The 16,975-nt window shown below is 38.8% G+C and overlaps 1 protein-coding gene across 1 annotated transcript in view; it reads right to left on the reverse strand.

The window, feature by feature from the left end:
* The window catches only part of ASCC3 (activating signal cointegrator 1 complex subunit 3), a 262,237-nt gene extending 245,370 nt beyond the window's left edge, over nt 1-16,867 (reverse strand). The window contains exons 1-3 of the mRNA XM_008153441.3: nt 16,609-16,867; nt 4,474-4,604; nt 3,239-3,389 (exon numbers count right to left, since the gene is read on the reverse strand). Coding sequence (XP_008151663.2) covers nt 3,239-3,389; nt 4,474-4,563 — 241 coding nt within the window. The 5' untranslated portion in view covers nt 4,564-4,604; nt 16,609-16,867. The remainder of the gene's footprint in view (nt 1-3,238; nt 3,390-4,473; nt 4,605-16,608) is intronic.
* Nucleotides 16,868-16,975: the final 108 nt, after the last annotated feature.

Here is a 16,975-nt window from a genome sequence, read left to right on the forward strand (position 1 = left end):
TATGGTAAAGTAATGATTTAATTTTCCCCTCAACTAAGAAATCACCTGAGAAAACTTTTTTTATTTGTCAAGTGAAACTTCACGACGATCCTAAAATATGCAAACACTACTCTAAGCACTGAGGATGGAGTGTTTAACAAGAAAAATAAGGTCCTATTCTCATGAAACTTATATCCTATTCCCAAAACACGGGTAATAAACAAACAAGCAAAAATAAAATAATGATAAATGTTAGGGAGAAAATGTTACCAAGGGTTAAAAGATAAAGAATGATCAGGTAACATTTTAGAATTACAATAGCATATTATATAATTACCCCAAACAAACTTACAAACTAATTCTTTGAATGTCTGGCAGCAATTTAAAAAGGACATGAAAGGGTTTAATCCCTTCCACTATGTAGAGGGCCCCCTGGGAAGGCACCTGAGCATTCTAAATTGGCCCCTCTTGCCCTTTTAGCCAAGAGGGACCTGCTTCTCACAATCCAATTGTCCACAGCTGTTGCCTGAGCTTCTGTTCATGCCAAGGGTGAAACCTCATGATGGCTGGTACCATGGATGTGTCTCTCGCCCAGTGGGGTGAACTGGGCCTCCTTGGAGAAGAAACCTGGGTTCCACAAGATATGTGATCAGTGCTGGGACCCTGCCAGCAGGCGAGGGGATCCCAAGACAGGTGCTGGGCGCGGAGGCCATGGGGGCATAGGCGACCAAGGAGACAGAACTAAACCTCACATCACCCTGCTTGGCCCCGGAGGATGGCTGGTTAGCCAGAGACGGGTAAGATTCCTCAGGGAAGGAACAACCTAAGACAGGCACAGTTGCACAGGGGCCATCAGGAGAGAACTTGGGGGTCAACAGAGGTGGGGCACAGACCCTCACCCCCCCAAGTTTGCAGGGGCCTGAACCCTCACCCCTGCTGAAGGAGATCTCCTGCCCCCATGGCTGCTCAGCTTCACATGCCCAGCTCAAATCGGGACCCAGGTAACAGAGACTTGGCCGACAGCAGATGCCCTCTCACCGCAACAAGACTTGATGGAGATGTCTTGCACCCATGATCCAGGGAACTGGGGTCTATGATATCTAAATCCAGCCTAGCACCAGGAATGCTCAGGGCCTACTCAAGAAGGCAAATAATCCTCTCCACTAATAATTACAGGGTAAAACAAGATGGTTGTTAGAGTATTAAATTTGACAGTAAAATAGTAGTCAAGTTTTCAGACTAATTTAAATTGGCCAATCAAAATAAGCAAATACTCTAGAAAAATCAATTGTACTGAACAAAAAAGCTGTTACTAAAGTGTTAACTAAAATTTTTATTGGTAGTTCATCTCATGGTAAAATTGCATAACATATAATGAACCTAAAGCAGTCACATTTTAGTGCAAAAAATTAAAATTTAAAAGCTATCAAGATTACAGCATAAAATTTCCAAAAGCCTCCCAATATTTAAACCAAAAAAGGGGGGATAGTAGAAGAATATCATGTAAGGAAAAATATCCTGCAAATAAATTACATCTAGAAAATTTTTACTTTAGAAAATTAACTTTCATTTGCAATGCTAATAGCAAGTCACCCAGGTAAAACATACATGGTGTAAAAACAAGCCAAAGGAAAATCATTTGGGCAAAAAAATGAAAAAGGATCGCAAGTCAAATTTATAGAAAATATTCCTTTATTAACTTTTGGTCGAGAATATGTTTGTATATTTTCAGAAAACAACTCCGAGACATGTGGATTCCTGCAACAGAGAGGAATTGACAGGAGTGCTCCAGCCATGAAGTCAGAAGAGAAACAGTCCAGAGATGGAAGACGCTGACGATGCCTTGCCATACTAGCAGTCAGCAGATATGCGTCACTGCAGATTGCCCAGGACCAAACCAGAGAGGATCGGACCAGCAATACCACCATTTGTCCACCATCCAGAACTGAAATATCATTGCTTATGAACACATTAACAACTGCTGGACATAGAAACCGGGACTCAAAAGAACTGTTGGCCCAGAAGGAAACTCACTACAGACTGATTCATTTGCCTCTCAGCATAACCATTATTGCTTGTCTCATTTTCAGTCCCTATAAGTGTATTCCTAGTATCACATGAGCTCACTCATCTAGGGGAAATGATGAACAACATAGACTGAAGAACAAGAACAGCAATGATCAGACTGTCAGACCTCAGAGGGAAAGTAGGGGAGGGTGGGGACAAGGGAGATAGATCAACCAAAGGGCTTGTATGCTTGCATATGAGCCTAACCAATGATCACGGACAATAGGGGGAGGGGGGCTTGCATGTGGGGGGGATTGGGAAGGGAACGGGGGGAGGGGGTTGATGACAAATATGTGATACCTTAATCAATAAAGTAATTTAAAAAAAAAAAGAATGATCAGGTAACAACATAAGATTGGATGGTTAGTGAGGACCTTATTAAGAAAATAATTTTTTAGGGGAATTCAGACTAACAAGAAAGGATCTACCCACTCTAAAATGAGGGCAGAAGAACATTCTCAACAAGGGAAACAGCAGTGCAAAGACCCCAAAATAGGCACCAACTTAGTGGGTCTGAGGAAATGAGAAAAGACCATGTGTCTGAAGCACCGTGAGTGAAGGCACGGATGAGTTGAAGTTAGAGAGAAAGGTGGAGGCCAGTTACACAGGGTCAAGAGTATCGGTCTGAACCTTTTATAAGTAACAAACCTGCATTTGAAAAATTTAGAACTACAGTAGTTTAATTATGCTTTTTAGTTATCAGATTCTGAAATTATGAATGTCAATGAACAAACTCAGATTTTTACCAGTCATTGTTTTGTTTTGTTTTCAACCTTGGGAATAGTAGCATGTTAAGCGTAAGTAATTACAATCTCAAATTATAATTTCCTCTAAGTATAATCAATTGATGAAACTGTTAGTGTATGACCGAAATTAAAGCGAAGTTCAGCTAGACCGAGCTACATGGCTTTTAAGGGTCCCTCAAGCTACATTAAAATGTAGCTCACCCTATCCTTACTTCAAGACAGTGGTTTTCAAACTCTAAATTCCTATAAACTCCTCATGTTTGATTGTATTATAATTGTTTACTTCTGCCTCCGACTGTATACTAAGCTCCTTAATAGATAAGATGGTCTTTCATAATTATGAATACTTGCTTGGAAATTTTAGCCTTGCACTCTAATTTAAAAGAAATATATTTTTGCACCTTAGTGGTCCTATTAAAAAAAAGAAAAAGAAAACAAAACTATACCTATTTGTTTTGCAGCCTGCAATATATCTTTTAAGTCTTCATTTATACTTTGCATTTCACTCTTCTCCAGTTTTTCATTCAAAAAATTTACTATCTTCTTCCACGTCAGGTCCAACCCTACAATTTGTTCATGAAGTTTAGATCGCTTCAGCTGAAACACATAGCAAAATACAGTGACATGTTGGTTAAAGGTTTTCTCAAATCCATCACTTATAGTATGTATTTTGCATTACATTATACAACACAAAAATTCAAAACTGTATCTATTCACATCCAAATTTACAGCTCCGAGAAGGAACCTTACCTGAGTAAGTTTAAAAAGAATCTCATTTGTTAAGATATATTTAATAAAAGCTTTTTATAGGTTCAATCACAATGAATAATCATGAAATTATTTTCATACAGCGAAGTAAAAAGCAAAAAGTCCTACATTAAGATGACAATAAGTAATATCCCATGTGTACCTCTTCTCAATTTTTCTGTTTTTTTTTTTTAACAAAGCATAGACCAAAGCAAGTTCCTTCATATACTATATTATATGGCTCATTCCTTCATAAGTTCATATACCTTTAGGACTATAAATTCCACAACCAATTATAATGACCAGACAGAAGTCAATTATGAGACCAGATACTGAGTTTAAAAGAATAAAATTCATTTTTCCCATGTTATGGTATAGACCAGTGGTCAGCAAACTCATTAGTCAACAGAGCCAAATATCAACAGTACAACGATTGAAATTTCTTTTGAGAGACAAATTTTTTAAACTTAAACTTCTTCTAACACCACTTCTTCAAAATAGACTCGCCCAGGCCGTGGTATTTTGTGGAAGAGCCACACTCAAGGGGCCAAAGAGCCACATGTGGCTCGCAGCCGCAGTTAGCCGACCACGGGTATAGACCATTGTTTCTCTCCATCAAATAAGAATCTTACTATAGACCCAAAAACTTAAGATAATGCAGGGGTAAATTGCTGGATTAAATTACAAAATTAATGGCAGGAACCTTAGCAACAGAAAAATTAACAAAGGATTCTATACCATAGTTCTGATTATTCTCTTTGACAATATAGTCATAAGTGCTTAAGATATATATTCCCATTAGTAAACACTGGTATACATTCCCCTTCTTAGTAGCTAAAACATACCATTTTAATCACATAGAACTAAGGAAAAAAATGTCAAATATTTGCCCATGTTCTACGTTTATAATGGTTTTCATCTTTAAAAAATTTACCTTTAAGTCAGCCACTTCTTCATTATAATTATCTTGCTTGGTGACATTTGAAAAGGAGCGCAAGGCTCCTGTGAGTCGAGGTAAAGCCATCTATAATTCAATCAGTGATCCATACAATGAGGAACCCGAAACTGAAACAAAACAATATGATATTTATCTGTTGGGAGGAGGTTGGGAGAGGTAATCACACTCAACAAAGTGACCTGTCCAAGAGAGAAAAATAAACACAATTAGTTAAAAAAAGCAATTGCTACCAATGTTGAATAAAATTCAACACATTTTGTACCCATGAACTTATTTTTTTATAACATACTGGCTATGTTGGGAAAAAGGAAAAAGAAACAAACAAAACACGTGTGGTGGGTACTACTTTAGCATTACTTAAAAATAAGTTCTACAGATTCCCAAGTACAGGTCTCACATACTGCATTACTACTGAGAGGAAAGAAAGCATTTTCTCCAATACTGTTTTATGCTCACTGATTTCATCTCACATTATCCCTTGCTTTCAGTTTCACTGCTTTTGTTTTTTAAAGCATGTTTCCACCTAAATGCATTTGCATTAGTGGTTCCCTGCTCAGAATGCTCTTCCAATGTTCATATAGCTGACTCCTTGACACATAGTTCTTGGCTTAAAAGATTCTTCCCGAGAGGGGCCTTTCTTGATTTCTCAATCTAAGAAAGGGCAACTACTCAGTTACTCTCTATCAAAGCACAAAACTTTCATTCTCTTTTATAGCACTAACTAATATTTGACATTTCCTTGTTTATTTACTTATTTATGTGGTGTGTCACCCCACAAAGAGGAAGGTTCATGTTTTTGTCACTCAATAATGATTTGGTATACAGTAAAAGGAAGAAAAGGGGAGAAAAGGAGATAAAGGTAACAGAGAAGCTAAAGAACAGGAGAGGAAAGAATTAAAGAAGCTGGGGAAGGAAGGGAAGAACTCCCAGAGAAGGAAACAAGTCAGATGACCTGATCTAATCTCCTTGTTTAGGCACTGACAACTAAACAACTAACCTCCTAGCAAAAGACTAATAATATTTACTGAGGGGAGTCCTTATCTATGGGACACTCTCAGAGCTCATCCTGGTTAAAGATTGCTTATTATAACAAAATTTGGCATAGCTCCCTGGAGAATGTCACATACACTATACAAGCCCTTAAAACAGTTCTCAAATAGGGATATTTTGCCCCTTGTAGGTCATTTGGCAATATCTGGTGACATTTTAAGTTGTCATAACTGGGGGGTGAGGGAGGAATACTATTAGCTTCTGATGGGACAGATGCCAGTGGTTCTGCTAAACATCCTCTAATACACAAAACAGCTTTCTAACAACAAAGAACTGTCCAGCCCTGGGATTTTCAACTGGTGTGCCACAAGAATTTTTAAAACATGCAATACCTGACTATTTGGTCAAGGGCACTGACCTCTGTCCCTTAGATTGCTAAATAAACAATGACAATAGTCAAGGAAACAATAGCTGTCCAGTGTGAACGAATCAAAATTATACCTTTTTCGTTTGGGTTAGATCAGCAAAAAATATAATGTATTTTTTGGTGTGCCACAAATTTTAGCAATTAGTTTATGTGTACCAGAGATGAAAAAAGTTGAAATTGCATTAAAATAAGTAGATCTTAAAAGAAAGTGACAAGTCCAACATCAAAGTGAAAGTTCAATAATTGATCAATTATTGCTCAGTCAAATAAATCAGCAACAAATTTTCAGTAAAGACATAAAAGACTTGAACAGTGAAATGAGTAAGTTTAATTTAATGAGCATATACAGAAACCTGTATCTAGTGATTAGAAAAATACATATTCTTTTCAAATACATCAGTAACAGTTTAAAATGGTCTATGTCTACTAAGCCATAAAGCAAATCTAATAAATTTCAACATTAAGCATCATTTAGATCAGGGGATCAGCAAACTTTTCCCGTCTAAAGAGAGAGTAAGTATTTTAGGTCTGACAGGCCACCATGCAGTCTCTCTGCCCTCTGCATAGTCTTAGTTTTATTCTTTTTTTTCTAAAACACTTAAAAAGTGTAAAACTCATTCCTGGGCTCAAATTAGCTTGCTGACCCCCGATATAGGTCACATTTACTGAGCAAAATAAAATAAGATTCAAAATCAGAAACAAATTACTGCACTGCAAATAAGTAAGGAAATGGTATCACAACAGCTGGGAAAAAGAACAGTTGGATTCTCTATATCATACTAAAAAAAATTAATCAGGAAAGCAAAATGATCCATTTTGAATTTTAACTACCCATTGGGAATGAATTTTGGAAAGCATTTCTGGAAACAAGATAATTCAGGGAATCACATTTGTGTTTTTCTAAATAACACTTTCTGGAATATTTGAAAGAAGAAATCAAAGCAGACAGAAAAGACATTCTCAAACTTTAGTGTCCATCAAAGTCAGCTGGAGGGCTTCTCAAATTGGGAAGCCCACCATGAAGTTTTCTGAATCACCACCAACTTTCTGAATCAGCAGATCAGGCACTGAGATGGGGCACTATCAAGATCAGAATTCAAAAAACATCAGCCTTATATATATAAAACCCTCTATTATGCAACTTCAAAAAGAGGTCATATTTCATAGTAAATCCTAGAATTTTTACTTTCTATTCCTTACTTGTATTATACCTTATTGGTTAATGTAGTAGTGGAGTCACATGTAATTATTTGAATAAGTCAAACACAATATGGCAAATAAAAGGTATAAACAGACAAAAATAATAATTCTGGAGACTATGCCCACTATTTCACATACTGAATACATGTTCTAGATGAATGGAGAATAAGCAATAAGACACAGTGCTCCCTTTCACTGTTTCAATCACCATATGCATCTCAAACCGTGAACATCTTGCAGCATTGCATGACTCCAATGTTTAAAACACTGTTCCCTTTCTAAAAAAGAACATACAACATGGCCATTAAACATAAGCCAATTTGTTCACCTGGATCATCTGAAGAAATTGTGATATGTTCCAAGTCTGGAGGAAAGCATACTATACCGGACATATTGAGAGACAGTATGTTGTGACAACCTGGCGTACTAAGAAATTTTCAAGGGAAATTTTAATTATTCTCTATTTCCACCCAAAAAGTTCACTTTAGATCCTAATTCATTCCTAAGCAAGAAGCAACTGCTCTTGAATAGTGTCCAATAAAATTAGGAAACAGACTTGGGAGCATGTACAACAGAAAAAGCAAGGGAAAGAAAGATAAACACATACATACAAGGTATGGCAAAAGTAGGTTTACAGTTATCCATCTGGAAAATAATGCAACAATTAGTATATCATAAAACAAGAATAAACTGTTTTGCATACTCATAATTGTAAACCTACTTTTGCTCCACCCTGTATATATTTTTATATAAATCAAAATATACAATGGTTCATTAAAAATAAAATTTGTGTGAGGTTCTTATACCCCAACTACTTACTTAATAATAACTCCATTTTTCCTATTTAAAGGTACCCCTAGGGGTTAAACCTAGACAGGCTCATAACCATAAACCAAATTGCCTTTGTATTACAGGAGACACCTATAGTTATATTCATTTTACTCTTAACAAAGGATAAGGAAAGCTTTTCTTTTTAATATTTAGAGAGAGAGGAAGAGAGAGGGAGAGAGAGAGAAACATGGATTGGCTACCTGCAGGCCCCCTACCCTATTGGGAATGGAGCCCGCAACCCAGGCCTGTGCCCTGACCAGGAATGGAACCAGCAACCTTTCGGTGCACAGATGTTGTTGCTCAACCAACTGGGACACATCTGCCAAGGCAGGAAAGCTTTTCTTCTAAATGCCCTGGGAAACAAGTGGCTAGAATAACATATCAGTACCATATGAGAACAAGAACTATTAGAAATTCCCACAGGGGTCAAACAAGCACACTATTACTCTACAGGACACCTGGAGCCGACCTACTACATGCTAGGCAGTGTGTATTTTATTTTCCCCACACGGGTCCAGTGGAAAAGATCCTGGCCCAGATGATCTGAGCAAGGCAAAATGCTCATTCTACCCCAATCTATGGGGCTCTGAAAGACAGACCCAAGGAATTGATGCCTGTCCCTTAATAAGCCCTTAAAAGATTAATCTGAACTGAAACCTCTCTGCTGTGCATACTCACAAGTGTAAACCTACTTTTGAGAGGTGTCCTCCTCTCAAGAAGTACCCTCAAACACCAAACCAAAACTCTAGAGATGCCCTGGAACAAGCCTTAGCTGTTTACAAAGAAAGGGTTTTCCTGACTGTGTACTTGTTTCTCTGTACCATAATTACATGGAGCACCATTACATTCCTCAGTGTGAGCTCTGCAACTGGTGACCCTTTAGAAATGTGATTCAAGTTTCACACCCAAAGAATTAGAATTATACACCGTAAATCCAAAAAATATTTATCAAAGAGTTTCATGGCCTTAATCTTCACTTACTGTTTTGTGCACAGTAGAGGAAATTCATAAAAAGCCTTAACACTAACAGTATATATAAAAAATTGGCATACATTTGGTAATAGCAGCAGATGAAATCTCTCCACCTTTCTCTCAGGAGAGAAAAAGCAGACACTATAATCAGGACTCAAATGAATTAATGTGGTAATCATGAAATATAAAAACAGATAAGGAAATTACCTACTCATTAGGTATTATGAACCAGAACAAACATATAGATAGTAAGAATTCTATTGTGCTACAATATTGCATTTAATATATGCTTTACTTGAACTTTCTGAAAGCATGTATTGTGACCATTATTTAACATTCTGATTTGAATTATTTAGTTCAATATTTATGAATAAAAGTTGTTTTCTTATAAAAACAGGGTACTCTCCTCCCTTATGTTATGTCAGTCAGAAATGTGCCCTGAACCATCATTTCCCTACCAGATTCCATCCACTGTTACAGCTTCCTAAAGTGAAAGATGTTTGAAAGGGTCAGGCTGATATTTCTCATTCTTTCTCATATCCTAATTTCTAAGTCATTTTTCTTAGCATAAATTATATACGCCAAAAGTCAGAGGAAAAACAGGTTTTGCCAATGACACCTCCAACTTTTAAAATTTAATACTAAAAGAAGCACCATACCTCATGAAGCATCAAACATTAGGAACATATTTTTGAAATTCATTTTCTCTGATGTTTTAAAAATTACAGCAGGTTACCTTAAATTGTGTAATACTAAAGTAATAATTTCTCTAAGGATTGCTAGTTCACAATTTTTACAGTGAAGATATTAGAAAAATCATATTTGTTGACTTTTTTAATAAAAATGACATCTGTATAGGTTGAACAGTGATGTTTTTCAATGTTTTATAAAATTTTCCATGTAAGTATAGATCATAAAATAACTAGGTCACTAAATACTGGATGCTGCTTTCTGACCTTAAAAAAACTTTTAAAAAATTATCTGTACTGCCTAATGTCAGTACATTGTAAAATTTAAGCACTCTCTTTCAATGAGTGACTTCTAAATAGTTGAAGATACCTGGCACTCTACTTTAAGCCTTCTCTTTACCAAGCTAATTAAGTGCTATTTCATTCCTTCAATCCCTCTCATTATGCCTTGGTTTATATACCATTACACAGAAATATGTGTATAGAAACGTGTATCAGAACTATATACACCAGTTCCAAGGTAGTGTATTCCTTCAATAGTAATATAATCATTTCTCTATGGATTGAGAGAGAAGCGGCAAAAGAAAAAATATTAGCAATAGTTTTTAAAAGATCTGAAACAAAGCAAATATTAATACTTATTATATCTATATGCCAAGTACAACAGTGTTTGTTACATTATTTTCTGAAATTTTCCACATTCTTGAAATATTCCATAAAATAAAAATATAGGCTATAAAGTTAAATTTGAATTTCAGGTAAACAACAAATAATTCAGTATAATATGTCCCATGAACATTTGGGACATAATTGCATGGGACACACTTATACTAAAAAAGATGTTTATTTTTGTATTAAAAAATTACATATATGCGTTAAGATTTTTTTTTTCATTTTTAAAAAGAGAGGAAAGGAGAAGGAGAGAAACATCCACGTGAAAGTTGAAGATATATCTATCAGCTGCCTCCCGCATACTCCCTACCTGGGATCCAGCCTGAAACTCAGGCATGTGCCCTGACCAGGAATCAAACTGGCAACCCCTCAGTGCACGGGATAATGCCCAACCAACTGAGCCACACCAGCCACAACAGAGAATACATGTGTACATATGCACATATACACATATATTCAGTCTGTCAGCTTCATCCACGAGAATGAGTCCCACGAGGGTGGGAACTTTGCTTTGTTCACTTCAGTATCCACAGCCACCTAATATAGGTGCATAGTAGGTTCTCAATAAATATTTGTATAATGGCTGGCTGGATGGATTGACAAAAAGGAGAAAGGGAGGCCAAAGCTGCCACAAAAAAAGGACCATATTTACAGGTCTGGATTTCCATATATTTATTTTTTTAATGTTTATATCATCTTTATTTCAATACTTCAAAATATATTTTCACAGAAATTAGTTTAATTATTTGATTAATGTATTTCAGTTCTTAAGAAGAGATAAGATGTTCTACAAACTAATAAGTTTACTCCAAATTTAATAAAATAAATAAAAATCTAATGTGATTTATTCAACTCACTATGCCATTTTTCTCAAAGAACTCAAAAACTCCCACACACACAAATTTAATTCTTAAATTAGTGTTCAGGTAAACATTTTTGAAATCTCAAGCTAATAGAGCAGAAAAGCAAAAGCAAGGGTAAAAGTTGGTATTTGTTAGAAACTTTAGGGTGGGAGTGGGCTCAGAAGGAAAATCATGGTAGAATGTAAAAACAGCTTTCACTCATTTAACTGAAATTTCTTGACTAGTATTTCTACTACATGCTAGGCAGGTGGCCATGGTGAGCAAAATCAATGTGGTACCTGCCCTTGTGACATTTATAGTCTGGTGGGGAAGACAAACCAATTACACAAGCTAAGTCAATACAAAAGGAAACCGCTCTAAAAGCAGTCAGTGAAGAGTATGATCAGAACAAAAAGAGAGTTGGGAAGGGGAAACCGCTTTCTATATTGAGACGTCAAGAATGAAGAGTTGGCTAGGTCAAGAGGGCAACATATTCCAGCTCAGGGGTGGGAACATTTCACATTCAAGGAACTGAAAAGATGAATGGAGTGTAGTGGTCAATGAGTAATGAGATAAGAGATGGAGCTGGAGAGAGAGGTAAGAACCAGGTCATGAAGAACCTCCTAAGTTATGTTGTATAGAAATTATTTTGATAGTAAAAAAATTTCCCAAAAGTGTTTTTGACCTGAGCTGTGTTTAATAAGGATTACCATGAATGCAGTAAAGGGCACGGACCACAGGAAGGCAAGATGGAGAAGCAGAAAGGTACTAGAAATTATTGCAGTAATCCAGATGAAAAACAAAGGGAATGGGTTCCTGAACTGAAGTAATGACACTGATTCAGAAGAGAGTGGATGAATCAAGTGGTCAAATCAAATCTATTTGGCTTGCTCTGATTATCTGTATTTGTGGTGGGGTACAGGGCAAAAATCAAGGCCGACTTCCACTTTTATAGATCAGAATGATGGTACAATTCACTGAACTACAGGGATTTTTTTTTTTTCCTTTATGGGGAGGGGAATGGCAGGAATATCATGAATTCAATCACAAACAAGTTGAATTTGAGATGTCTATATGACATTGTCTGTATGAAATGTACAGTAAAGATTGAATATTCAGGAGAAACCAAGATGGCGGCATAGGTAAACACCTATACTGCTGCCTTGCACAACAATTTTAAAACTGCAACTGGAAGACAGAGCGGACATCATCCAGAACCACCGGAAAGCTGGCTGAGTAGAAATTCTACAACTAGAAGGAGAGAGAAAAGGACACCGAGACTCAGAGGAGCTGTGGAGGTGCGGAGACGCATGCGCGCAGAAAGGGTGGGCGGCTGAATACGCGGCTGGCTTGCTCGAGACATGCGGAGAGGGCGGGCAGCAAGCGCGCGGCTGGCTTTTTCGTTCAGGAGGGAAACAAAACCTCCCAACTGCACTGAAATCCAGCTCCGGGTGAGACTTTGGGTACCAGACTCATTCGGGGAGAAACTGGACTGTCTGGCAGCAGGCAAAACTCGAGAGCAACCTTCTCTCAGAGGTGCGTGCAGCCATTGCCGCGGGACACTGAGACACAGGGGCCTCTTAGGGCAGGGCTGATGGGAAACCAAGGTTGTCTGCTTCACCCTGAGACTCTGCCCCATCCAAGCTGAGCACAGAAGTTCTCCCAGCGGAGACACTACTGATCCTCACAGCCAATTGGCCTGGAGGTCAACTCCCCTCAGTGATACCAACAACAATCAAGGCTTAACTACAACAAGACTGCACACACAGCCCACAAAGGGGTGCACCAAGAGTGTCCACCTCAGGTAACTGGGGAGGCTGAGCTACTGGGCCCTGCTAGGACACCTAGCACACAAAGCCACTCCATCAACTCAGGGAAGCAGCTAAAATGCGGAGACAAAGAGGCAGGCCACAAATGAAGGAAATGGAGGAAAGCAAAAGACTGGATATAGAGTTCAAAACCACGGTTATAAGGTTTTTCAAGAATTTCATAGAAAAGGCCGATAAATTTAACGAGACCCTCGAGGATATGAAAAAGGATCAAATAGAAATTAAGCATACACTGACTGAAATAAAAAATATTATACAGAGACCTAAAAGCAGACTAGAGGATCGCAAGAATCAAGTCAAAGATTTGAATACAAAGAGGCAAAGGACACTCCTCCGGAGAAGCAAGAAGAGAATCCAGAAAGTTGAAGATAGTGTAAGAGGCCTCTGGGACAACTTCAAGCATACCAACATCAGAATTGTGGGGGTCCCAGAAAAAGAGAGAGAGCAAGATACTGAAAACCTATTTGAAGAAACAGTGACAGAAAACTTCCCCTACCTGGTGAAAGAAATAGACTTACAAGTCCAGGAAGCGCACAGAACCCCAAACAAAAGGAATCCAAAGAGGACCACACCAAGACACATCATAATTAAAATGCCAAGAGCAAAAGACAAAGAGAGAATATTAAAAGCAGCAAGAGAAAAACAGTTAGTTACCTACAAGGGAGCACCCGTACGATTGTCAGCTGATTTCTCAACAGAAACTATTCAGGCCAGATGGGAATGGCAAGAAATATTCAAAGTGATGAATAGCAAGAACCTACAACCAAGATTACTCTACCCAGCAAAGCTATCATTCAGAATTGAAGGGCAGATAAAGAGCTTCACAGACAAGAAAAAGCTAAAGGAGTTCATCACCACCAAACCAGAATTATATGAAATGCTGAAAGGTATTCTTTAAGAAGAGGAAGAAGAAGAAAAAGATAAAGATAAAAATTAAGAACAACAAATACGTATCCATCAAGTGAATCTAAAAACCAAGGGAATAAAAAATTTGATGAACAGTATTAACTGGTGAATATAACAGAATCAGGGGCATAGAAAGGGAATGGACTGACAATTCTTGGGGGGAAAGGGGAGTGGGGGGGTGCGGAAGAGACTGAACAAAAAGCGTACACCTATGGATGAGGACAGTGGGGGGCGGGGAGGTAAGGGCAGAGGGTGGGGTAGGAACCTGGTGGAGGGGAGCTATGGGGGGAAAAAAGAACAATTGTAATAATCTGAACAATAAAGATTTATTAGATTTTTTTAAAAAAGATTGAATATTCAGGTGTGGAAGAGAGAAGATTGGTTTAGGATCTAAATATCAGAATCATGAGGAATACCACAAGAGAGAAAAAAAATCACCCAAGGATTTTTGTGTAGACTGAGAAGAAAAGGCAGCAAGAGGTGGCAGCACATGAGTCTTTAAGGAATAAATAGGTGGAAACTCCCTATAAAAGGGAGTTTCTACAGTAGAAGACCAAAAAAAGCTGGTTAAAAAAAAAAAAGTGTGGTATCTCAAAAACCCAGGGAAGAAGGGGTTTTAAGAAACGAGTATAGTCAACCATGTCAAATGATGTCAAGAAATGTGGCCAAATGCCCATTGGATTCAGAATTTCAGCAATGTTCTTCCAGTGTTCTGTTTCTAATAAATACAAACAGAAGAGCTCCAAAAAATTGAAGTAAAATCAGTTACTCTTCAAACTCCCTCATTTTTTTCCAAGTTGATGGCCAAAATCAGTGACTTTTTAACTTTTTAAATCAGTGACAAAGCCTTCATTTTGCAAACTTCGGGTTGATCAAGGGAGCATTCACTGGCCATACGTGAGTATTTTTCCTTGCCAGAAATGAATTCACTGAATAGTCTCACAAAGCCAGCATCTTGATTATAATCTCCAACAGTGAGGAAGTAGTGTATGTCTTGCTTTTTCCTGGTATCTTGCATGGTTCTTGGCCTGTGCCAAGAATTCAATAAATATTTGTTCAATGATGTGTCCTCAGAGCATTAATCTGTGAAGCTTTCCAGAAATTATTTTTAAGTTATTCCTTACCATTTCAAACCCTGGAGTAGAGACAGTACTAATATTTTTGCAAAGCTTCCTTCACTTCTTAGAGAATGCTAAGAAAAAACTATTTAGTGAGTCTCCAAGGTACTACCTAAGCAGGCCTCATTTGAGAAAATGCATGCAACTCTGGGGAAAAAATGTACTAAACTTATTTTTGCAAACGGAGTATCACCTTCATATTAATTTCTTCTTATAAATCATTCATGTAGAATTTTATAACTAAGTTTCTTAAATCAAGATGGAAGGATATTTATTTCTATTGTAAATAAGACCAGAATTTAACATTTTTATATTGTTCCATCTGATTTAGTCTGTTAAGCATTTTACTCATTTTTTAAAAAGTAAAGACATTTTTCTAAAAAGACAACTTGTCCTATCAGTAAGCATTCCTCTCTTGGAATGGAATGTAAGTTTTCCTTTATCATATTTGCATGCCATGTTTCTTAGCTATACAAACCGAGTAACTTGATTTGAAAATTCACTGACAATTTCAAAATGACCTAGCAAGTATGTGAAAATGCTAGAAAACATTAGTGACAAAAGAAAACTGTTCAGCAGGGATCAAGCAAGCTAAATCATGAAAAATAAAATTCAACCAAATAAAATTATTTAGCCTACATTTAATTGGCATCTCTGGGGAAACTTGTTCTAATGCAAGACTCTCATTACAACTATCATGATAACTATCGTTACAAATGGAAGATGAACAGGAGCACAAATGCAGAGTAGAAGCAAAAGTTGAACTCTTTACTTTTGACAACACTTTGAAAATCAGAGAAATAATTTCAATCTATGAAACATGAAATCTGGTGATGGAAATATCAGCTATTCAATCTAACCTTACCTGGGGGAAAAACAGAAAACATGATGACTACTATTTAGAACTGCACATGTGATTTCATTCATATCAAATTTTTAGCTACCACTACAACTATGCTTCTTTTAAACCAAAGAATAGCAAGAAGACACAAGAACACCCTGCATTCAAAGAATAAGCCAATTTGTGATAAGAAACCTATTTAGCGCGCGCGCACACACACACACACACACACACACACACACTCACTTATTTGAAAACGACATTCTAGACTCACCCGATAGCTAAATTCACTCACAATGCACTATGGTCAACTCCCTGCCCAGTCTGTTTACTTTCCAGTGTAGGGGGGAAAAACACAAGGAAGCAGCAGCATTCCCTCCCAGAATCTACGTGAAGAAAACGGAAAAGTTACCACGACTTGGGAACGAAAAAAACACACACCCCCACTAATGAAAACTAATCACCCCCCACACACACACAGGAAAGAAAGATCAGCACACGTGGTCGTCCCTCTGTGGCCGGACACCTGGGAACTGGGTGGCTCGGTTCCTCTTTGGGATCCCCAGCCCCCACGTCCAAGTTCCAAGAACGGGCGGAAACTACCGGAGGTCTGGGACCGGCCCCGGCAGAGGGGTGACAGCTCGGGGCCGGCCTCCCAGGCGGAACGAACCTCACCGGAGGGGCCAGCCCGACGGCCGCGCCCCGCCCCCCGCAGTCCCCACCTCCCGCCGGCCGCACGGGGCCGCGGCGCCCCCTCTCCCCCGCCCTCCTCCCCCTCCCCTGCCCCTCCTCACCTCCGGACTCAGGCTCACGCGCTCCCCCGTCCCTCCGTCCGCGCCTGCCTCCCTTTCGGTTTTACTTTTCCTCCCCACGCCAGGTGGGGCGCGTGGGGCAGAGCTGAGGATGCCAGGCGGCCGCCGCCCCGCCGCGCCCTCGTCCGCTCCGGGTTCCAGGACTCAGCACACGCGCGGACGGCCAGACCGCCACAGCCAGACGGACTGACAGACCCGGCAAGTAGGGAAGGGGCGGGAGCAGGCGCGGGCCCACACGTCACCCGCCCGCGGCGGCGCCAACGTAGGCACGTCGCTCCCGCCGGCCCCGCCCCTCCCGCGTGCGCGCGCCGCCGCCCCGCCTCCGGCCCGCCGAGCTCCGAGCTCCGAG

This window comes from Eptesicus fuscus, chromosome 10 (assembly GCF_027574615.1).
Source record: "Eptesicus fuscus isolate TK198812 chromosome 10, DD_ASM_mEF_20220401, whole genome shotgun sequence".
In the NCBI taxonomy this organism is placed as follows: Eukaryota; Metazoa; Chordata; class Mammalia; order Chiroptera; family Vespertilionidae; genus Eptesicus; species Eptesicus fuscus.